Raw genomic sequence first — 23,894 nt, 5'->3', positions numbered from 1 at the left:
CTTAATGTCCTTTCTCATTTTTATCTCGTGCCTAAGCACTCAGAAAATATTTTTGAATAATATCTGTCTCTCTTTGAGGCCACACAGATTAAATCTAATGCCTCTCCCATACAGCAACCCTTCCTTATGGTAAGTAATGATGGGACCACACAGAAGTGTAGCATGTGGCCCTCATCCATAATGGGTTACTATCTAGTTAGGATGACAAAATATGCATAGCAAGCAGCCACTACAGAGCTGAGTAGAAGCAAAATTACTGCCTATTAATATATGCATGTTTTATTGGAAAAAGCATAAAACTTTAAAACTTCCAGATGTTTCCCTACTACAACCTCATCTTAGGAACATGAGAACTTGTTCTCCAGAGCATTATAAAATTTTACAACTGAAAGAGAGATTTTAGAGATTACTCTTCCTTTTAAAAATGAGAATGGAAATTTAAAAAAAAATAAAGTTTCAAAGGACTATTGCTATAGTTCATTGAAATATTTGGATATTGAGTTTCTTTAAAAAATTTTCTTAGATACTAAAAACTAAAGACCACCAGGTTCTTAGAAGATGCCTTAATGTGAGAGAAGTCTAGTAACTTATTTTGACACTATATAGTTTGTTTTACCTTTCCTATCCACTGTCTTTCTTTAGGACATAAAGTAGCCAAGCAAGTCTCCTATACCAGTAAAAAGAAGGATTCCTTAAAGTGGTCACCTGCTCTTCAACTTTTTGAAACATCATTGAATCTCTGTAAGATCTCAGCAACAGAGGAATATGAGGTGGAAGCTGAAATCCTTTTTCAGAAAGGTAAGATGTATGTGGGGTCAGAACTAGGATAAAGTTTGTGGAGTTTTTTTGTTCGTTTGTTTTTGTTTTGTTTTGTTTTGTTCCTATTAACAGTAGGCTTCTTGAAAATCTAGTCAGTTAGTATAAAAAAAATCCAGATTTTTACTAAGGGCTTGGTGATGACAAACACATTGGTACAAACTAAGTTTTAGATAAAGAGAACCCTACTTATCTTCAGTTTATATCTAGAAAGAAAAAAGTTACTCCTTAGTTTCTTTTATAATCACAATTACCTTTCATTGGTTTCATGTTTGACTAAAAAATGTCAGCATCAGCCATTTAACTATAAATAAGTTCCTTAAATAATGCTTGGAAGATACATCATTTCATTACATAGCTGAACACTTTAGTTAGTATTTACAAAAAAAACCTCACTCATTTAAATTAAAGTGCTATGGCATACTTATATTTATAACTTTTATACAACACATATTTGCCTAATATGTCCATACTAGAGGCCTGGTGCACAAAAATTTGTGCATTCGGGGGGGTGTCGCACAGCCCGGCCTGTGCCCTCTTGCAGTCTGGGACCCCTCGGGGGGTGACCACCTGCTGGCTTAGGCCTGCTCCCTGGGGGATTGGGCCTAAACTGGCAATCAGACATCCCTCTGGCAGCCCGGCAGCCCTTGGGGGATGTCCACTTGCCAGCAGGGAGCAGACCTAAGCTGCAGTCAGACATCCTTAGCGCTGCTGAGGAGGCAGAAGAGGCTCCCACCACCACCACTGTACTGGCAGCCATCAGCCTGGCTTGTGGATGAGCAGAGCTCCTCCCATGTGGGAGCACACTGACCACCAGAGGGCAGCTCCTGCATTGAGCGTCTGCCCCCTGGTGGTCAGTGTGTGTCATAGTGACCAGTCATTCCCAGTCCTTCTGCTGTTAGGGTCAGTTTGCATATAACCCTTTTACTATATAGGATAGAGGCCTGGTGCACGGGTGGGGGCCGGCTGGTCTGCCCTGAAGGGTGTCCCGGATCAGGGTGGGGGTCCCACTTTGGTGCCTGGCCAGCCTGGGTGAGGGGCTAATGGCTGTTTGCAGCTGGTCACACCCCCTTCAGGGTGGGGGTCCCCACTGGGGTGCCTGGCCAGCCTGGATGATGGGCTGATGGCTGTTTTCAGGCTGGCCACACCCCCTTTAGGGTGGGGGATCCCCACTGGGATGCCTGGCCAGTCTGGGTGAGGGGCTGAGGGCCGTTTTCAGGCTTGCCGGCGACTGAAGCTCCCAGCCTCTCCTTTTTTTCTTTTTTTTTTTTAATTCTGGGATTTATTTACCTTCTATAATTGAAACTTTGTTGTTGTCACTGGAGCTGAGAGCCGGCTCCTGCTCGCTCCAGCTCTGAGGCCACAGCCTGCTGAAAGCAGGTATCTGGGGTTTGTTTAGCCTCTATAATTGAAACTTTGTTGCTTTCGGAGCCAAGAGCCAGGCCGCAGCAGGCGGGGAACCTTGGCTTCCTCCATCACTGGAGCAAGCAAGCCTCCTGCTTGCTTCAGCTGCGTGGCTGGCGGCCACCATCTTGGTTGGGTTAATTTGCATATTGCACTGAGTAGCCAATGAGAGGCGTAGCGAAGGTACAGTCAATTACCATGTTTGTCTATTATTAGATAGGATGATTTTATTGTGGCCTTTTTAGCCATGAGAAAAATGATGATAGTTGTGAGTGCTCTCCTTTTAAGCATCTAATAGATGCTAGGCACTCTAGGCAGTGTCTCACGTCTCATATTGCTGATTCTTACAGCAGCTCCACAAGGTAGGCATGGCTATTCCTGGTTGACAGATGAGGAGAATGTGGAGCAGTCTGGTTAAGTAACTTTTCAGAAATCAGCAGCTCCTAAATGATAGTGCCCAGATGTGGACTTAACACGGGGTGGCTCTGTGCCCCGTCCACATGCTGCGCGGAAACTGTGGATCCTTTTTAGAGTAATTATAAGATTTCCCTTTTCTGCCCTGTTTGTTACAAAAGTGTCATTCCAGCACCTACCTTTGACAGCTGCAGCTCACCCTGAAGGCTGGGAGCTGAATGAGAACTGGAGCATTTCCATCATCCATGGTGCTTTTCAAGATTTTGCTGACTTTTAAGGACTTTTTATTTTCAGAGATGTTTTCTATGGTATCTGTGATGAAGACAGAGGAAAGAGGAAGATGGGTATAGAAAAAGGGAATGAGTGCCCAAGAAGGAAGGGCAAGCACAAAGTAAAAAGAGAGAAAAGGAAGATGATAGAAGCAGTCATATCTAGAAAGCCAATGGAGGCTTTGATGCAGTGTTGCTACCTGAAGTCGGAGGAGTCTTGAGTTTCCTGGGGAAGAAAACAAAAGCTCTTTCCCCATTGGCTTCTCTTCCATCAAGAAACAACGGATGAATGAAAAGGACAGCATGCCCTGTTTTCTGAATTTCCCGCATGAAATATTTGTCCTGAAGTTCTAAGTGATAGAAAAAAGAAAACCCATCTTTGTCCATCTTTTTTCTTCTTTCAGGCAAAATAGAATGTCAACTGTTGGTGGAGGAGAAATCTCCAAATTTGCAACTTGAGAGTTTATATGAAGCTATACAAATAAGCTTGAGCCATGATCAAAACTCAGGGTAAAGACAATCTCTTTCCACTATTGAAACGATGTGTGTGTTGTGGTTTGAGCCCTGTGTTCTGGTAAGACACTGTATTGTACTGCCCACAGTAGGGCTAGTTTACTGTCGTCCATTGTCCATCAGGTTTACCAATTTCCTTTTCAAGCTTGTTGTTCTTGGCTCTGACCCAAGGTGGTCACAGTGATTATCACAGTGGCACACTGGACTGTGACTCCCTGTACTCAGATCAATCTCCTGTCAGTCCTAGGATTCCAGGGGCCTCCCTGGATGTGAAATTGTATCTAGAAGGGAACTATGTGGATATTCACTCTGATAAGCAGTACCAGGGCTGGCCAACTTAATTCTGTAAAAATAAGGATTCAAAGGAAGCCGCCATTATTACAATGACACTGATCTAAATGGCCCTGACTGACAAGTTTCATAATGAGCACAAAGACCTGACCCATACCAAATCCCTGCTTTCTGCATAACTCTAGGTGTCTCTTTTGATATTAGTGTAGGAGGGTTGAAAGAGGCTTGTTTTTTTATTTTTATTTTTTATTGATGAGAGAGAGAGAGAGAGAGAGAGAGAGAGAGAGAGAGAGAGAGAGATTGAATTGTTGTTCCACTTATTGATGCATTCATTGGTTGTTTCTTATATGAGCCCTGATCAAACCCTCAACCTTGATGTATCCGGACAACACTTTAACCCACTGAGCAACCTGGCCAGGCTGAGGCTTGGTTTTTAAGGCAGGTTCCTCCAGACTTGACCTTCATCTCTTTACTGCCTAGTTGGTTGGATTATTCTAGACTGGCCTTGATGTTACGGAGTGTTGCCGGTAAGGACAAGGTACAATGCTCAGCTCTCTTCTAGAGCTCCTCATTTCAGTAGGGAGGCAGATGCTAGTGTCTATGCCAAAAGTGCTGTGAGAAGAAGGTCATAGTTTGGGACAGATGCTGGTTTTGTCTATTTTTAACCTTTCATTTGCTCAGAAATTATTGGCAAATAATGGGAAGTAATTATGAGTGGTGAAGCTATTTATTAAGTACAATGCTATATATCATTTTAGGTTGATAAGGGACTCCTACCTAGAGCTTGCCCTAGTATATCTACATATGAGAAAGGCAAAGCACAAACTTTCATCAGCACCATTAACACCTAAGGTAATAAACTTTTATTAGAAATTTTAAGTTAATTACCTTTTGAGCTTGTTATGTTACTGTGCTATTGAAATAATGAGACTGATTTTCCTGTGTGACTTAGAGAAATTAATTTAGTACTTTGTAGTCATACTCATGTTTAAGTGTCTCTTTCAATATTTTATGTAAAGCTCTGGGAATAGGCTTCATTTAGACATTTTTGTCTGTTAAAAATGTTATCCATGAAGTGTAGGTACATGTATGTACTCTAAGTCATTAGTATTGATCAGGAAATTGCAGGAAACGAAATATAGCTTCAGTGATGGACAGGTAAGGTTCTCATTACTGATGTGGCTACAAATAGATCCCCTTGTGATAGAGTCATTAATTCACTCACCACACATCTGTCAAGCACCTACATGACCCAGGCAGTATTCTGGAAAGTGATTAAGCAGTGTCCAAGCCAAACTCTGTTCTTATTCTCATAGACCCTCCAAGAGATATTTTCAGAAAATTTTAGTATCAAATCTCTAATTTTTGAGAGCATAAACATGATATTAAACCATTAGGCAAATGGGCTTTCAGACAGTTGAGTTATTCATATGGTAGCTGCCTTTGGTGGGTAGCAACTAATTTTCTTTTTCCTATAAAAAATCTATACTTACATAGAGAAGTTACTTTTTGTGGTGTAATAAACATGTTTATTTCCAGTAAGAGAAAACAAAAATGTTTGTTTCCATTGCAAGTAGCAATACAAATTAATAGGATATAGGATAATAACATAACACCTTTTTGGCCTTTACTAGAGAAGTGTTTTTAATTAAGAGCTTGAACAAGTCAGGATTTGAATGAGAAGAATATTATAATTCCATACAATATGATCATTATTTTCTGTATATCTTTACACAGTATAAATATTTTAGCAATTCATATAATTACTAGAAACACAGAAAGCAGCCAAAATAAATGAAAAATTTCATCTGAGCACATTCAGACCATTGAAATATAATATTTGACAATTGTCTACATGCAGTCAATGCTTTGTAAACCTTTAAGAAAGCATTATTGTTTCACTTTTATGCAATCCGTATAGCAGAGTGAGCATAGCACTGGTTTTGATTTGAATCTGAGCTTCATGGCATGCTAGCAGTATAATTGGAGCCTTTTCTAAGCTTAGTTTTCTCATCTGGTGAAATGGTTCTGTGATACCTCTTAGACTGACTAGGAGAATTAATGTAATGGGCTTGGCGTGTAATAGGTACTCAAGGGAACTGTTTTCCATCACTATGTAATTTCAGTTAAACATTTACAATCTAAAGTATTTTGTACATAGTAATTATTCAATAATTATTTGTTAGCTAAGTTGAGTTGATTTTCTTGAACATTCATTTATTTATTCATCTATTAACCAAACACGAATTGAGTGCTTAATGTATGCCTGGCATGTTGCTCTCTTTTCCTAAGGAGCACAGAGTCTAGCAAGGAAGAAAAATAATTGTATCACAATATAATGAGAACTATAATCAAGACATGTAAAGGCAGGGAAGTGGAGCAAAGTAGGGACTAATGTGCCCTGGCCACTGTGGCTCAGTTGGTTGGATCCTCATCCCATATATTGAAAGGTTGTGGGTATGATCCCTGGTCGGGGCATGTATGGAAGACAACCAATTGATGTTCTCTCTCACATCAGTGTTTCTTTCCATATTGCTTATGGTGTTTTTAGAGACAAGTTTTTAATTTAATGAAGTTCATTTTATCATTTTTTACATATATTGTGCTTTTGGTGGTATATTTAAGAACTCTTTGCTTAACCCCAAGATGTTGAAGCTTTTTACCTATGTTTTCTTCTAGAATTTTTATAATTTTAGCTTTTAAGTTTGTGCTCTATTTTTGAATAAATATTTGTGTAAAATATGAGGTATTTAAACTCATCATTTTGCACAGAGTTCCAGTAGTCCCAGCACCATTGAATTTCCTTGGCACTTTTGTCAAAATTAGTGGATCATAAATGTAAATATAGATCATAGACTTCCAGTACTATTCGACTGATCTATAAGTCTGCCTTTCCATGAGTGTACTCTGTCTTGGTTATTATAGATTTTAGTAAGTTTTAAAATTGGGAAGTATATGCCCTCCAACTATGTTTTTACTTTTTAAAATTCTTCTGGCTATTTTGAGTCTTTTTGCATTTTCATATACATTTTAGGATCTGCTTGTAAATTTCTGTAGAAAACTAAGTATTTTGGTAGAGACTGTTGAATCTACACATCAATTAGGGGATAATTGCCATCTTAAATATTGAATCTTCTAATTTTTAATATGAATGGTTTCTTCATTTATTTAGATATTAGCTTATTTTTCTCAAACAATATGTTTTACTTTTAGTGTACAAATTTTGTACCTTTTTGTTACATTTATTTTTATTGTGAATGGAATTTTTCTTAATCTCATTTTCAGATTGTCCATTGCTATGTCCTGTGACTTTGCCAAAAACATTTATTAATTCTAGGCATGTGAGTGTATGTTGGGATTTTCTACATAAAGGATCATGTCTTCTTCAAACAAAGACAATTTTACTTCTTTACTTCCAATCTAGATGTATTTTTTCTTTTTCTTGCTTGTTTTCATGGGCTAGAATCTCCTAGGCAATGCGAGCATCTCCCCCATTAAAAAATGCCCACCATATAATTTTCCTAGTCCAAATTTTTCTATTCTGAGCTCAAGCCTGACTTCCTCAATAAAGCTTTCTTCTCCATTCAAAATGATTTTTTTCCTTTTAAAATGTCTGCATCAGTAACTGTTCTTACATTATAGTCATTTAATGTTATTCTGCATTCTTCATTTAATGCCTATTAGTCTTGCTTCCAGAATTTAAGTTGGTAAAATGTTCAACCTTATGTAGCCAGTATACTGACAAGACAACCCCGAGCCCAAATATTTTCGTTCTGGTTAATTACTACGGTCTACACATTTTGGGGGCAGGGCTGTATTGCTTAGGTCCCCATGGGCAGATCTCTGCAGCTATCATTTGAAGACAGGCCACATTTGTACATTGCATTTCCTGCTTTGGCATCAGCATTATTCTTTGCCTTTTCCTTTCCTTGGAAGTCTTGTAGCCAGCAGTAAAAGAAAAATATTTTTGTTATTTATTTTATTCTGTGGTTTTGTTGATTAGAGAATTGGCCAAAATATGAGCATCCAAAAATTAGAACCAAACAGTCTGATAGTTTTGCCCTGATTAGTTAAATCTTAAAATTTGACTATTGCCCTAGCCCGTGGTCGACAAACTGCGGCTCGCGAGCCACATGGGGCTCTTTGGCCCCTTGAGTGTGACTCTTCCACAAAATACCATGTGCGGGCGCGCAACATACAGTGCGATTGAAACTTCTTGGCCCATGCGCAGAAGTCGGTATTTTGTGGAAGAGCCAAACTCAAGGGGCCAAAGAGCTGCATGTGACTCGTGAGCCGCAGTTTGCCGACTACTGCTCCTGTTTGGCTCAATGGATAGAGCGTCAGCCTGTGGACTAAAAGGTCCCAGGTTTGATTCCAGTCAAGGGCATGTACCTCGGTTGCAGGCTCTTCCCTGGCCCGGGTTGGGCAACCAATTGATGTGTTTCTCTCACATAGATGTTTTTCTCTGTCTTTCCCTCTCTATACACTTTCTAAATAATAACAATGATAAATAAAATTGACTATTAATGCTTATTTTAGTTATCTTTAAAAATTTTTAAGATTTTATATGGTGGGTGGAGTTCTTTTCTTTCTGTTTCTGTAGCATTGATTTTCTTACGTTTAAAAACAGAACACACAGGCACACACTCAATGTAAAACATATCTTCATTCATTGTTACTTTTTGCTATTCTATGGAATTTTATGATACCATCATCCCTTTAATAGTTTCCTATTTAGAAATATGATAAGCAAATACCTATAAAAATCTTTAAGTAGTATTCTTATTTCTGACATCATTACAAGTAATAGATTCAAATTTATAGATTTTCTATTAAAATAGTAAATATAATTTTAAGTAAACACATTATTCAAGATGCCATTGGTGTTCATTTTGTTATTATTCAGATAATGCAAGCTCATTATAGAAAATCAGAAAAAAATATGGTAAGAAATAATTCAATCACCCTTAAAACCTGGGAAACACTGTTAATTTTCCCTGCTTGTATATACAGGTGATATATTTATGTACATATCTTTACTAAAATGGGATCATATTTTGCATCGTATATTGTAACCTACACTTTTCTGCCCCAATATACTTTTAACATCTTTTCATGTCAATAGATACATAGACATTGTTATTCTTAATGGCTACATAGTATTCTACTAACTTGTCATCTTCAGAAGATGAGAAAATTGATCAGGAAACTTTATGATATCTTTATATATGTCTTTATCATGAAATATTTCCCACATTTTTTAGGCTTTTACCAGAAGGCATAGTTCTATTAAAGAACCAACAGTAAACAGATTTGAAATATACAGTTCACTGGCCTGGATTGCGATAAGAGCTGCTGCACAGGTTGGTGTGATATTTATTTAATCTTCTTTTTATTGTAATATCGGTATTTTTCACCTTCCAGCTGTTAAGGTAACACAATGTATTTGTATAAGAGAAAGGACGTTTTCATGTCCTTTGGGCCAATGAGGTTTCTTTGGGAAGATTTATACTTTTAATATAGATAGTGTGGGGTTTTTTTTATCTTTAAATTCTTTATTAGTTAAGGTATTACAACTGTGTCCTCATCCCGTCCATTAATATAGATAGTGTTTTTAATCACTGTTAGCCAGACCTGGCTTTGTTTGTTTCAACTTTTCTTTAAAGAAGATATTGGCAGATACACACGTGCACATATTTGACATTTTGGCAAATATCTGTCATAGCTAGGTGAGGTAGCCTATTTAAAGTGATTTATACATTAATTAAATTGCCAACAGTGATAATTTATTTGACTATGATGTATTACGCATGTTGGGGAAAACATTATTTTTGAGGTTGTCTTTGTATTGTCTTCCATGTATGTTGAATGCTATTTTATGAATTCTCTCCTTCACATTGTTTACGTAATGAGTGATCTATGAATCAGAAAGCTTACATTTACTAATTCTAATTATGCATTTATTTAAGGTCAGTAAAGCTGTGCTGGCAATTAACTTGCTTATTGGAAAGAAGAACGTTAGGACTGACCAAGTCAGTCAAGCGGCATTACTTAGCATCCCGGAATTTGCCACCGTGGACCTTTTGTCTTCATACACAGATTATTTGCTTGGTATGTTTGAGTGGATATGAATTCTGATTTCTTTGTATTATTGTCAATACTTATCATTTTCAGATTTTAGTGCCTGTCAATTCCTTGGGCAAGTGAAATGATATTTGATTTTAATTTGCATTTCTCTGATTTTCAGTGATGCTAAAAATTTTGGCCATTTGGGTTTTCTTTTCTATGAGTTTCCTGTTGAAATTCTCTGTCCAGTTAGAATAATATTTTTATTGATTTCAGAAAGGAAGGAAGAGGGAGAGATAGAAACATCAATGATGAGAGAGAATCATTGATTGGCTGCCTCCTGTGTATGCCCCACACTGGGGATGGAGGCACAACTGGGCATGTGTTCTGACTGGGAATCAAACTGTGACCTCCTGGTTCCTGGGTCAACTCTCAACCACTGAGCCACACCAACCAGGTCTTTCGACTGTTTGATTTTTCTATTGGACTGTTTGATTTTTCTTATTGATTGATGCAAGGGTTATATATATTAGAGAGAATCACTTTACATGTGCTTTAAATATCTTTTCTAGGTCTATGGTTTATCTTTTAACTTCGTGTTTATTATTTTTTGTGGCACAATTTTTTTTAAAAATCAAATGTAGTCATATGTGTTGGTCTTTCCTTTATAAATTGACTTTTTTCATGTTGTTATTTTTCAAGAAAAGCATATATGTTGTTATTTTTTAACTTTCAGATAAGTACCAAGTTGCCTTCCAGACTGGTTATCCATTTTTTAACCAAACTGATGACAAACCTGAGGACACAGATGCTATAAAAAAGACTCCGACTAAAGTAGATATTACATGGATCCTTCTACTACGCTACTACATTCACTTGCAAAGGATTAATAACATGAGCAAGCTGCTAGGTAAGTTTTTGATGTGTTAAGAAAGAACATATGTCCTTCCTATTTCTGTTTAGGTCATGTTTCTTATTTAGAATTATAAAATACTTTTGATATCTTTCTGAGTGAATTCTCATCAGAAAACAAAAATTTCAGAGGTTCTTAACCTGAGACACACAGACCTTTGAATACAATAATATTCCAATAGAATTGATTTCCTTTGATATTTTATATGTTTTATTTCATGCACTTAAAAATATTATTGATTGCCAAATTGACCCATGGCTTGAAACAGTTAAGAACCAGAATGATCGCCCTAATTGGTTTGGCTCAGTGGATAGAGCATTGGCCCTTGGACTGAAGGGTCCCCTGTTTGATTCCAGTCAAGGGCAGGTACCTCGGTTGTAGGCTTGATCCCCAGCCCTGGTTGGGGTGCATGCAGGAGGCAACCAATCAATGTGTGTCTCTCTCACATTGATGTTTCTTACTCTCTGCCTCTCCCTCTCCCTTCCACTCTCTCAAAAAATCAATGGAAACGTATCCTCGGGTGAGGGTTAACAGCACAAAAGAACCAAAGTGATCATAATTTGACAAGCTTATAAAATGAACAAGGTGAAAGTTTGGCTTTAAGGAGAGAATCTTTTAGTATCCAGTATGTAAAGGAGAAGAAATGTATGACTTCAGATAGGATATTTAACTCCATGGAGTTGTTTTGTTAAGTTTTTTATTTTATCATTGATGTATCTAAAGAATATCCAGAAAAACTGGTAACATCTTCTTTACATCAGTCCCTTTTGTGGTTTCATGACAATGTATATTATTGTTTTTAATCTGTGCCCATGAACTTGGTGATTCAATTAGACCCACCCCAGGTCCTAGTGATAGAGAAGCCAGCAGGGCTAATAGTCGCAGAGTGGCTAAGCATAGTTATCAGGAGTTTGCTAACTTCTGAAACAGGCACTCAGAAGGCATCAGGGGTAAAAGGTGCATTGCAGTAGGTGTGAGAACAATAGAAGTTCAGTGGCGAAGGAAGCGGACATGAGCCAGTGCAGGAGACCCTGCCCCATATCAACTCAGCTCACCTCTGAATTCACCTGCTGGCACTTCCCATGTCAGGCGCCCACAGTGTACTGCTTTTCTGCTCTGAGTTTTCTCTTACTGAGGCCCAAAGAAAGGACCATCTACCAGGATTCCACACATCCGGGAGTAGCCTTCGGCGAATGAAGCGGGGAACTGCGAGGTTAACCTTCCAGCTTCCCTGTCCTGTGATGGACAGTTCTTTTCTCCGAAGGTCCCCGTCAGGACTGAGCCTTCATTGTTCATAGTTGTAGCCCATTCATTACCTCACTCTAATTGGCTCTTTCCTTTCCTCTGTCACACTTTGCCGATTCCCTCACTTGTGCTCCTTAGATCACTTCAAATAAGTTACCTGCACCTAAATTCTTGCTTTAAGATCTTTGGGGGAGGGGGAAGAGCCTCAAACAAGATAGAATATTTTACATTTTTAAATCTTGGAGCCTGAATTAACATCCTTACATGCTTCTGAGATTTTCTTTCCTTTCTGTGGCAAGAGGCAATTCCATTAGCATATAAGCTCTAAAAATGGAGGACGGTTGTTGGGAGCTGAGGTGGGAGGTACAGGACAGTGGTTAGTGAATAAAACCCAATAATATTGAGACCGTTCTGCTATCTAATATAACTCTAAATTAAGGTATTTTTCTTCCTTCAGCATCTCCAAAGCCAGGTTCTGGAATTTCTTTACCAGATGATACACTTCTCACGTCCCTTTTCAACTCTGGGTTGATTTTGCGCCAAAAAGAAATGCATAACTTCCTTAAAAAATTTTTACTTCTGTATTCTTCCTCTTGTATTGATGATTTTCCAAGAGAACTATTTCAAGAATTGGAAAACCAATGTTGTTTAGAAAAATTCTTATTTGAATCATCAGCCAAGGTAATGTTTTAAAACATCAGAGATTGTCATAAAACTTCTAAAGCCATCCTTATGTTTCTGAAGGGAGCACGTGAATCTCAATGCTGGCACGAAGATTTCTAGGTTCCCTCAGAGTTCCCGGGGCGGCTCCTTTCTGTTTTGCCATATCGAGAAGCCAACCAAACATCCTGATTTTTAGGAAAGTTCATATTTCAAAGGTTATGGCTGCTCTCATAAATCTTCAGGATGCCTCAGAATTTTCTTTATTCCTCCAAATAACATCTCTCTGGCAGTCATTTTGCATGTATTTTTCAAATCATTCATTGTGTGTATTTTTTTAGAATCATACATGTGAATAAGTAGGGTAAAAATGTTAAATAAATTAAAAGTTTGAAGTTTGTTTTTCAAAATGTTATTATATTGGATGGACTTTCCCAAAATATGTAATGTGGGAACTTCTTTTAAGTTACCTATTGAAGAGAAATAAAAAGAGGTAGTATAAATGAAGTTTTTTTTAAAGCGACTAGGGTCTTGAATACTAGTAATGTTTCAATAAGCTACCAAAAAAGATAGATTGGAAGATACTGAAAAGTAAAGGGTCATATTGAACATAGAAATGTGTGTCTTCAACATTTTGCAGTTTGGTATCTTCGACAAATATATGTTGAATACTAACAGTATACCAGATACTCTTAGTTGGCAGAGAAAAAGAAATCGATAAGGCCTCCTCCTTGTACATTGTTTGTTGTGGTAGCAGAGAAACATGGTAGAGTTAGAGCAGAAGAAAATCACAGAACTTCATAGATTTTTTAAAAAGAGAAAATGGCAGGGTTAGTAGCAGATAGGATGTAACAATTTAAATCTATTAGTTATTTTTTGAATAGTGGGTAAGGGCTCATTGGCAAAGGATAGATGAAAGGGAGTTATCCAAGAGAGAGATGATGAGGTAATGAAGTGTATGATCTCAGAAATGGGAAGGAAAGGGTACATGTAAAAGATATTGCTTAAGTAAAATTGGAAACAAAACACCTTAGTGTCCCTATGAAGACAGAAAGTAAAGAAGAGGAAATTCTCAGTCTATTCCAACATTGGAACTTCTGTCTATGATCCTCAGGGCATGGTAACACCATTAGCAGATATAGCAAAAGCCGGAGAATGAGAACATGTGTGGTGGAGGCTGGTTTATTCTGCTCTGTAGATAGAGTTTGAGATTCTAATAGAAAACTCAAGTGGACATAGTGTATTGTAAGTTTCTAATAGGTATTTGTGAAATGAATAAATCAAATTAATTGCATAGAATTGTTTCAAAACTAGAAAAAAAATTACTCATTTATTTTGAATTATTTTGACTTTGGACTTCACCATTATAGCACTTTAATTTTTGCAATTATAGTCTTGCCCATGCCGGACCTGACCACATTTCTATTGTCAACCATCTCAGAGAAGTGACCTGAAAACTGGCTTGTTCCAAATTGAGAACCTTTGCTCATCTTGTCCTATTAGAAAATGATAACCTATATCCTACTAGTAAACTTATGTTTTAGGTAGATAATACTTTTTTTTAATCACTGTTTTGAGTGAGAGTGGGGGTGACTGTTAATACATAATGATTTTTTTAAATGACTGTTTATAAACTGTAGTTTTTAAAAAGTAGTGGGAAGACCCACCAAGGAATATTTAAGAATTCAGTTAAAGCAGTGATTGTCAGTTGGGGTTAAGGAGTTGTCCCCAGGACAATGTATTGGAATCCACATGGGAGAATTTTTCAAATTATTTCCTAGATACTGGGGTATTGGCAGCATTGTCATTTCCTGCCCAGATTCTAAATAATTTGAGAAATAAAAGAGTAAGACAGATTGGGATTCAAACATGCTTGCCTTTATGAATCATAAAGTTGACATTTTAGGATATAGTTATATATACTGGAAAATGGGCTTCCTAGTAGTCAGTAGCAAAGTGGACAGATTTACCAATCCAGCCATGTGTTGTGTTGTTGTTTTGTTTTGGTTTTGGTCACTACAGGCCTCCTTAAAATCTGTGGGGACACAGTCCCCTTTAAAATATGTCATATGAAGGCGCATAGAATATTCACTCCCTACAAATCATTCGCTCCTAAGACATAAGAGCCGAACTATGCATATCCAAAATTCTTTTCTCCAAATTCACCAATCAAGTAACTCTCTCCCAGGGAGATGAGTGAGAGAAGATGGGAAAGGCAGGAATGTGATGTTAATGCCTGGCCTTCCCCAGGGATGGAAGCAGTAGATAGTGGGATGAAATAGTTTCCAGCGAACACCAGATTCTGATTCACTCCCCAACCCCTGGGAACTGAGACTGCCTTTGAGGATTCTAGTGTCCAGGTGCCTCAGGCATTTGGAGTAGGGGCCAGAGAATGGGAAGGCACAGAACCGTAGTGTAAACAGGTGCATTCGTGTGAATATTGCACAGGAGTTTGGAAACTAGTATGTGTGACTTCTTCAACACTGTTCTCAAAGGAGCTCTGCTTGGGTATTTTCATATTAAGGGCAGCCTATCCTTACCCTGTTCCTCAGGACAGTGCTCCAATGTACAGCCCTGAATGTGTTGTAGCTACATGTGACATCTCTAGTGGCAGCAATGTTATCGAAGGGTTGTTTCACCCTGTTTGCTCTTTTTTTTGGATATAATTAGTGTAACACTCGCCAAGGATAGTCAGCTCTGGGGATCACTGCTTCCTGGCTGACAGGTGTAAGCCACCTAATCATGTGTTTGTTTCACTGGGGGAGACAGCTAACACGCATAAAGCCTTTTGGATTTTTTAAAAAATAAACTCCAAGCTTGGTTGATTTTTATAATGACATTTTTTTGAGCCTTTAATCACTCTGGAGACTGTTTCAAGCAAACTCCTTCCATGATTTGCTACTTAAACCTGCTCCCCGCCCCCCCGCAAAAGGAGTAGATGCCATACCAGAACTGTCCTGACTGTGTGTCCTGTTCCTCAGTTTCGTGGGTCTGTGTGATGGCCAAACAAAGGTGCCACACAAAGCAGGCTAAAAGTCCCCCCACCCAGAAGGATATGATTAAAATTGTGCACAATGCTGAATTATCCATGTTTAGACTATGCCTGTGACAGTCTGTGGAAGGCCAAATATTTGTGCAGAGTGACTTGTTTATGGAACTGTGGCAAACAACAGTTTTCCTGGCAGGCCTGGATTTCATTCCTTTCAAAGAATAAGTCAAACATATCAAAGTACTCAGTATATATAGTATATCCCATCAATTAGCAGATGTAATTAATCGCATTAGCAGCTAGATAATGTTTTTAAAGATAATGGAAAATTACATGCCTATTTTGATAATGACTTCTGTTAAAATTCACCATTGCTAGACCATCATGCCAATGCTAATAAACACTGTATATATTAAAGAGAAACTATTTGATTATTTTCTACATTGAGCTAGTTATTAAATACTAGAGGCCTGTTGCACAAAATTCGTACAAGAGGCCCCGGCCGGCCCTTGCAGCCCCAGCTTTGTCCAGAGGGTCGTCTGGAAGGTCATTCTGCTGTTCAGTCTAATTAGCATATTAGCTCTTTATTATATAGGATAAATTCTTTGCTGAAAGAGTTATCAGACCCCTGAAAGACATGCAGATATGAAAAATATGATAAATTATTTTTGTGAATTAATTGTTCATCTGATTTTTTTGGTGAACTGCCTGACATAGAATTAATTTTTTTTAAGAAGGGAGAAGGAGAGATAGAAACATCAATGATGAGGAAGAATCATTGATCAGCTGCCTCCTGCATGTCCCACATTGGGGATCGAGCCTGCAACCCAGGCATGTGCCCTGAGCCAAATCAAACCATGTCCTCCTGGTTCATTGGTCAAGGCTCAACCACTGCCACACCAACTGGGCAGACTTAATCTTAATTAAGCACTTTAATATGATTACTTAACTCTGATAGTTTCGATTATTGTACATTTTGGTTGTGCTTTTAGTATCATAGTGCTATCAAGTGAGGATTCTGGCTTATCATATCCTTTCATGATAGTTTCTTGACATTTTTGAAGTTTTCACCTTTAATTCTACCTTTCCGTCAAGACACATTTTTTTCTTGTGTCAGTAGACAACTTGAAAGGTCAATGTCTTTCTTTTTCTTTTATGTTGAAGACTTGCATTGACAGCCTTATATTTTATCTTGAATAGGCTCAGAAATAAGGGGAGGTATAAAGCCTTATAGAAACAACAGGCCTTTCTTTCTGGCCACTGACATGGTCTCCTTGGTCACCGAGCCTTGAGATAACTTAGATGTCAAGAGCGTAGTAGAATTGCTTCCCAGCCACCATGATGTAATATTGGGAATAACAAGAAGTTAATTTTGAAATTAGTTCACACCCCATTGAAGAAGGTCCTTTTTAGGCTTCAGATATTAACACTACTATTATCTCTCTGGCTAGCCTTATTTTGTTGATATCAATCAACTTAAAAAACTAAGTAAATAATTTGTGAAATTCTAGCTCTTATGATTCTTAAAAACTTTTGATTCAGGGACAAAGTTTCATCAAAGAAGCTGAGCCCAGATTTACAAAGGAAATGAGAACAATGGATTTTAACATTTTAGAGCAAATGCTGTATCTTATTTTGCTTATGGCACTGCAAAAAATTATGACCATACTCTCAGTAGATTTGCCACTAAGTAAATCAGAAAAATGTAGGAGAGGATGTTCTTAGAATCCATGGTGACCTTGAGAGTGAAATGATTGCATGGACATTTTCACTTCTAGATCTTTAATTTGGGATACTCACCAAAGTGGAAAACATTTATTGAGTCCTCTGGGTTTCATAGCATACTTTTCTGTAAGAGAATCCTCTCTGTGGTAATCAGGGAAAGTGTTAAGATCCACATCCATAACACAAGCTGAAACAATTTCCAGATTTATCCAATGTAGCCCATGTTGACTGTATATCAAATAAATGTTTGCAATATTGAATGAATTCATTACCAGCAATTAAACTGATGTTTTGGTTTGTTCCCCAGGGACCTCGTGACAGTTCCGTACATTCCATTTTATCATTAAAGTTGATTTCCAGCCAAAGTACTGTTGAGTCGGTTTCATCAGATATGGCAATACAAGCTTTAAACAAAGAACTTTGCTTTCAATGGTACATCCCTCCCCTGGAAAGACCTCCAATGGAAGTAGAACCTATGGTATGAAACATAATTACAAAGCTGAATCTTATATTAGAGATAATGTTTAACTTTCAGAGTAGAGAACATCCTTTTATAGAGACAAAAAATACAGCAATATAGAAACTATGTTGTCTAATAGAATAAATCTGACCAAGAAAATCCTAGGAAAGTCTTCAAGCTGAGATCATTTTCCTTTTCCCTAATCTTAAAGGGAAATTTTCCAAGGTGTCACCATTACATATGTTCGACTTTTTTTTTCTTTGTAATTACTCTTTATCACATTTAAGGAAGTATTTTTTTCTACTGCCACTTTGCTAAGAATTTTTATCATGAATATTTTACTGTTTCTATTAAGATGACTTTATGATTTTTGTCTTTTAATATGTTCATGTATTTTTTAAATGTTAAATCAACCCTGTGTTTCTGAGATAAACTCGAATTGGTCATAATGTATTAATTTTCCTGTATTCAGTTTGCTATGTTTTGTATTAGACTTTCGCCACTGCTTTCGAGAGTAATATTGGGCTATAAATTTTCCTTTTCATACAGTCCTTGTGAGATATTATTTTGTTTCAAGCTTTTGCTAGACTCATAAAATGAGTTGATAAATATAATCATATTTTTCTCTTCTGGTGAAATTTGTAGTAACCTTTTTCTTCAAATATTTGGTAAGAGCTCATCAGTAAAGCCATCTGTTCTTAGCTGCGTGTGTGTGTGTGTGTGTGTGTGTGTGTGTGTGTGTGTGTGTGATACCAGCATCAAGAAGGGTTCAGGAATCTGGAAAAGGCTGTGCATAGATTAAATAGTAATCCAGAGACTAATACTTTTTGGGACAATATCTGTTCTAATAGTAACTATGCCAAAACTCTATAGAACATTGAGGTTTTCTATTTCTTCTGAGTCAGTTTTCTAAGGCCTTAGGTTCTCAGGTCTTAGGTTCTCTTCGTCCCCAGGACCCCATGCTTTTTATTAACACAACTTTTCCTGAGGCGAGGCAGAGATATACACTTCAAAGTGTCAGGGTTTGGTACAGAGTCCATTGTCAGAATGGAAGAATTAGCCTACAGCTGTACAGGTGTTTGGCCAGTAGGAGGCAATAACATGTAGATTAAGATGCCTTTTGTCTGGCAGCCAAGAATCAATTTAATGTATCCTATTCAGGTTTGGGGAAATGACTTCAGCCACTCCCAGATGCAGCCCTGCTGTCATGCTGGAATTGGTCTCCGGCATGTGTGTGTGTGTGTGTGTGTGTGTGTGTGTGTGTGTGTGCATGTGAGAAAATATAAGATTTGTGATATAATTCTCAATAGTTAGAGGTAGTTGTTAAGCACTAGTCTTTACTAATGTACTGGTTCGGAGTTGATAACAGTTCTTTTTGGGACAATATCTGTTCTAATAGTAACTATGCCAAAACTCTATAGAACATTGAGGTTTTCTATTTCTTCTGAGTCAGTTTTATTTAAGTTGCTTTTTCCAGGAATTTTCCCATTTTATTTAAAAATTTTTTCACTTTTAATCTGCTATATTTGTAGTGAAGTGCCCCTTTTCATTTCTTATTTGTGTACTTTTTCTTGATCATTGTCACCAAAGGTTTCTTATTGGTTAGTTTTATTTCATTAATCATTATATACTTCTACTTTACCTTCCTAGCTACTGGCTTCTTGAGATAGCTGTTTAGCTCAATATTCAGTCCTTTCTTTCCTAATATATGCATTTTAAGGCCATACATTTCTCTCTAAACATTGCTTTGGCTTCATCCTACATATTTTTTAATAGTAATATCATGATTCAGTTAAAAATCGTCTTTCAATTTCTATGATTTCTTCTTCAACTCATGAGCCATTTCAACATGTGTTTCTTAAATTCTGAACTATATGGGGTGTTTCTAGTTATCGTTTTTATTTTTTCCTAGATTATGTTGCTCTGAGGTAATAAAAAATGCTCTGTATGATTAATATTTGTTGAAACTTGTTTTTTCCTCCAGGAAAAAGTTTGTTATCTAAATATCCCATTTCTCTTAAAAAGAATGTGTACTCCTCAGTTGTTGAGGCAGTTGTTTATATATGTCTCAAAGGTCAGTTTGGCTAGTCTTATTCAAATATTTTGTATTCTTGCTGATTTTTATATTTTTGTTTGCCTTTTTTTTAATCAATTGCTGAAAGAATTATGTTTAAGTCTCTCACAGTGATTGTTGTCATCTACTGTTCCCTTGTAGTTCTGTCAAATTTTGCTTTACACCATCTGAGGGTGTATTCTTAGGCGCAATCTGATTGCTAACTGTTATCTTCTTGGTGAATTGAGAATGTTATCATTGTGAAGTGATTCATAGGCTTTTTGTAATAATGTGGATCTTTCCTCATAACCTCTGTTTTATTTGATGTTATTGGAGGAAAATAGCTTTCTTGTGGAGCTATTTTCAATGTATCTTTTTCCAGCCTTTTACTTTCAACCCTTTTGTGTACTTGTGTTTTAATTTTGTTTTTAAATAAAAGGTATGCATTGGATAGTTTTAAAGACAGTTTAACAATTTTTTATTTTGACTGGAGAATTTAATACATTTACATTTAATGTAAATACTAATATTTTAAAGCTACAATGTTACTTTGTGTTTTTACTTGTCTTAGCTTTTCTGTTTTTAATTTTGTTACTTTCTTTTGGATTGATTATCTTTTATCATTAATTTGTTTCTATGTGAGTTTTGAAATTATTCACCCTTTTCCGTGCTTATAGTGGGTACTGTCAGGACAACATACATAACATAGTCGAAAGTTAATAAATGTTTTTACCCCTCTAATGGCTTATATGATATTACTGTGCATTTTAAAGCCCAAATAATATTATTTTGAAGTTGTTTTATACAAGTTGGTTTCTTATATATTTTTCTACATATTCATTATTTGCTTTGGTGTTTTTTTTTTTTACGTTTCCTTGCATTTTAGACATTCCATTTAGGATCTTTTTTCTTAATTTTGTAGAAGTATGTACTGTGGAATGTTCTTTGGCTGGGCTCTTCTGAAGGCAAACACTCTCAATTTTTGTTTGCCTGGTAAATGTTATTGTTTTACATTTATTTGTGAAATAAGTTTTTATAGAATAAAGAATTCAAGATTGGAAATTAATTTATTTCAGTATATAGAAAATGTCATCTACTCTTTTATATTGCTGCTGTTGAGAATCAAACTGTTGTTGCTTTAAAAGTATTCTGACTTACTTCATTGGTTGCTGTTGAATATTCTCTTTGTCTTTACGCAGTTTGACTGGGAATAATTATTTATTTATTTTGCTCACATTAGTGTAATGGTTTAGAACACAGAGTCTGGAGCCAAATGGCCTCGATTTGAATTCCAGCTCTGTCACTTAACAATTTTTTTGCACTTCAGTATATCAGTTAACTTTTCTGTAGCATGGTTACCTTCATCTGTATTTTGAGATAACTGTGTAAACACCTAACCTCAATAAATAGTAGTTGTCATTTATTATATCAAATTATTTTGCTGTTTTAAAGTTTGACAACTTCAAATATTTATGTAATATACTTGCTAAACATTATTTAAAAGCACCTTTTAAAGATTAGCAACAATATCTCTTTATAGATTGTTTAGCTACCTACCTACCTTGTGCAGAAAAGAGAGGAAACTGTCTAAGCAGCAAAATTAAAGTTCATAGCAAATTGGCGAAAAAAAACCTTAGTTTGCCTTCAATGTTATTTACAAATTTGTATCACACATGTAACTCCTTATTTTAATATTTATTATCTTTTCCTTTTTCGATATCTATGTCCATATGCATGGCTACACATTTGCAATAGAGCTAACTGAAGGGCATGCAAGTGTTGGGGAGCAAGTTCAATATCAGTCCTTGAACTCTTGGAGATTGAACAGTGATTCAGATTCGTGGCATGTCTTGAAGAGAGGTCAAGCTTTTAAAAATGGAGCAGTTGGTCACTACAGACTTTTACAGAGGAACTTCCTATGACAGAATTCCTTTTATTGCTTTGCTCTCTAAGAAGAGCCTTAGGCTTTCCCCCATAAAACCTCCGCTGCATAAGTTTTGCCCTGTTTAGCATTTTTATTTACTTTTTGTCTCCTGCATTGGCCCATTTCTGCATTTCTCAGCTTTTGAGTGCTGTCCCCTCTAGCTGTGCCTCTGGTAGCTTCTGCTGCTCCTTTGACTCCTGTGGCGCCTGTTAGACTGCGAAACCTCCTGGGCTTACCTTTCTTTGCTCTCCAGCACCCTTTCCCAGTTAGCACTGCCCCCCTCCAATTCTGCTTCCTCAGGCTGGCAGCCTTGCTAACTCTTGGTCAATTACATATTTCTTCTTACTCATACAAAAAGAGAAGCTTTAAGACGCCACTCCCAGAAACATTTAAAGCTATGTCTCACATTTTGAAAGTACTTGCCTTTTCACCCCATTCCAAGTCAAATCTTTGCCAGATATCCCATATACATTTTGAAATAATAAATCTGTCATCTGTTTTGAGAAATTTAGTGCAGTCGTTTTCAGACTATAGTTCCGAGAATACCCCTGGGTCATGGAGTCACTATGGTGGGTGCTGAGTGGTAATTTTTTAAAAATAAATTAGATACAAGAAAAAAAAGTATCATCATGCACCACATACAGTAAGTGAAAATGTTTTCTGAAACTGTTGTCTCATGATGGACATGTTAAAATAGGAAATGTCTTAGGTCACTCTTCAGCATATGCCAGAATTTATTTATTTGCTGGCAAGAGAACCAACAACATGATAAAAGAGTACATCCGTTCGTAGTGGGCATGGAAAAAGAGAGATTACATAGTTGGGAAGCAGAATGTTTACCCAAGCAGCTGGCATTTTAAAAATGGGGAAGAAAGTACCAACTATAAAGTTCATTTCACAAGGTCGTAGAAATATCACACCCATAGCCATCTGGAACAGGATGATCTGAGAAGTTAATGCTAAGACTACATCTGTGGCTCATAATTAGAACAACACGGTTTCACCCATCGACAACCATGACTGACAATTAACATGGAAGCACGAACTGGTGTAAACAGAGATTAGAAGCAGAGCACCAAGTAACAAATTCTGATTGAAACAGGTTGCTTGAGTGATTTTCTTAAGCCACAAGCAGAGACTTAGAACATACAGTTTTTCCATTTCTTCGTTCAGGGACTTTTTTCCCCCTTTGACAATTAGTATGTATCTCTTGGGCCGTGATAAAAGATGTAGTTGCTGCCATAAATCTCAGCCAAAAAAAAAACCCACAGGAAATACTGACTTGGGTAGGCTAGATCTTCTTGGTCCTAAGATTCTATCTTTTTGGAAGGTAACACTGAAATTTGTTTGAGTATTCAAATACTGGCTTATTCAAGCGTACATCTACTGCTCATTTTAATAGGCCTTAGGTTTCATGTTGAATAACTGGCTGAAGCTCATGAAACCCACAAGGTAATAGCACTAGTTAACACTTACTATGTTCCAAGCACTTATTATTAGCTTCACAGCGACTCTCTGGGGTAGATACTGTCTATCATTAGCCCCATTTTATAGAAGAGGAAACTGAGACACAGGATGGAGCAATGCCAGCTGGCATGAAATCAGGACTGGAGCAGCCTGACTCCAAGTCTGCGTTCCCACGTGTGGTGCTGCGTGGAGTCTTCAGACAATGGTCTGGCTGCAGGCATGTGTAGCCTCTGGGAAGGATGGTAATAGAAATTAATATCTGACTTAGGGCTTTGGACTTTCCAGGGACTTAGACGGTCATTGGATAACACTACAAGTTAACATCGCTTAATTCATCTTCTCAGTCCACTTTAGTTTACCTACCACACTGAAGCAGAAATGCCCGTGGGAACTACGGATGCTGGTGGCAGCAGAGTAGAAATCCTGGGACTGGGGATCTATATAATGAAAGCCTAAGAGACCATTACGGTGGAACAACCAGAACAACTGGTTGCTGTGATGCGCACTGACCACCAGGGGACAGACGCTCAATGCAGGAGCTGCCCCCCTGGTGGTCAGTGCACTCTCACAGGGGGAGCAGGGTTCAACCAGAAGCCGGACTCATGGCTGGCAAGCACAGAGGTGGTGCCGGAGCCTCTCCCACCTTTGCAGCAGCACTAAGGAGCAGTAAGCCCAGCAGTAAGGA

The 23,894-nt window shown here is 37.3% G+C and overlaps 1 protein-coding gene across 1 annotated transcript in view; it reads left to right on the top strand.

The window, feature by feature from the left end:
• CFAP54 (cilia and flagella associated protein 54) overlaps window positions 1–23,894 on the top strand; it is a 241,930-nt gene that overhangs the window by 179,331 nt on the left and 38,705 nt on the right. Inside the window, exons 56-63 of the mRNA XM_023749820.1 lie at window positions 643–798; window positions 3,308–3,413; window positions 4,466–4,559; window positions 8,972–9,070; window positions 9,677–9,818; window positions 10,510–10,683; window positions 12,389–12,612; window positions 17,613–17,783. Of these exons, the coding sequence (XP_023605588.1) occupies window positions 643–798; window positions 3,308–3,413; window positions 4,466–4,559; window positions 8,972–9,070; window positions 9,677–9,818; window positions 10,510–10,683; window positions 12,389–12,612; window positions 17,613–17,783 (1,166 nt within the window). The remainder of the gene's footprint in view (window positions 1–642; window positions 799–3,307; window positions 3,414–4,465; window positions 4,560–8,971; window positions 9,071–9,676; window positions 9,819–10,509; window positions 10,684–12,388; window positions 12,613–17,612; window positions 17,784–23,894) is intronic.

This window comes from Myotis lucifugus, unplaced genomic scaffold, assembly GCF_000147115.1.
Source record: "Myotis lucifugus unplaced genomic scaffold, Myoluc2.0 scaffold_10, whole genome shotgun sequence".
In the NCBI taxonomy this organism is placed as follows: domain Eukaryota; kingdom Metazoa; phylum Chordata; class Mammalia; order Chiroptera; family Vespertilionidae; genus Myotis; species Myotis lucifugus.
This window is presented reverse-complemented; position numbering and strand designations above follow the sequence as displayed.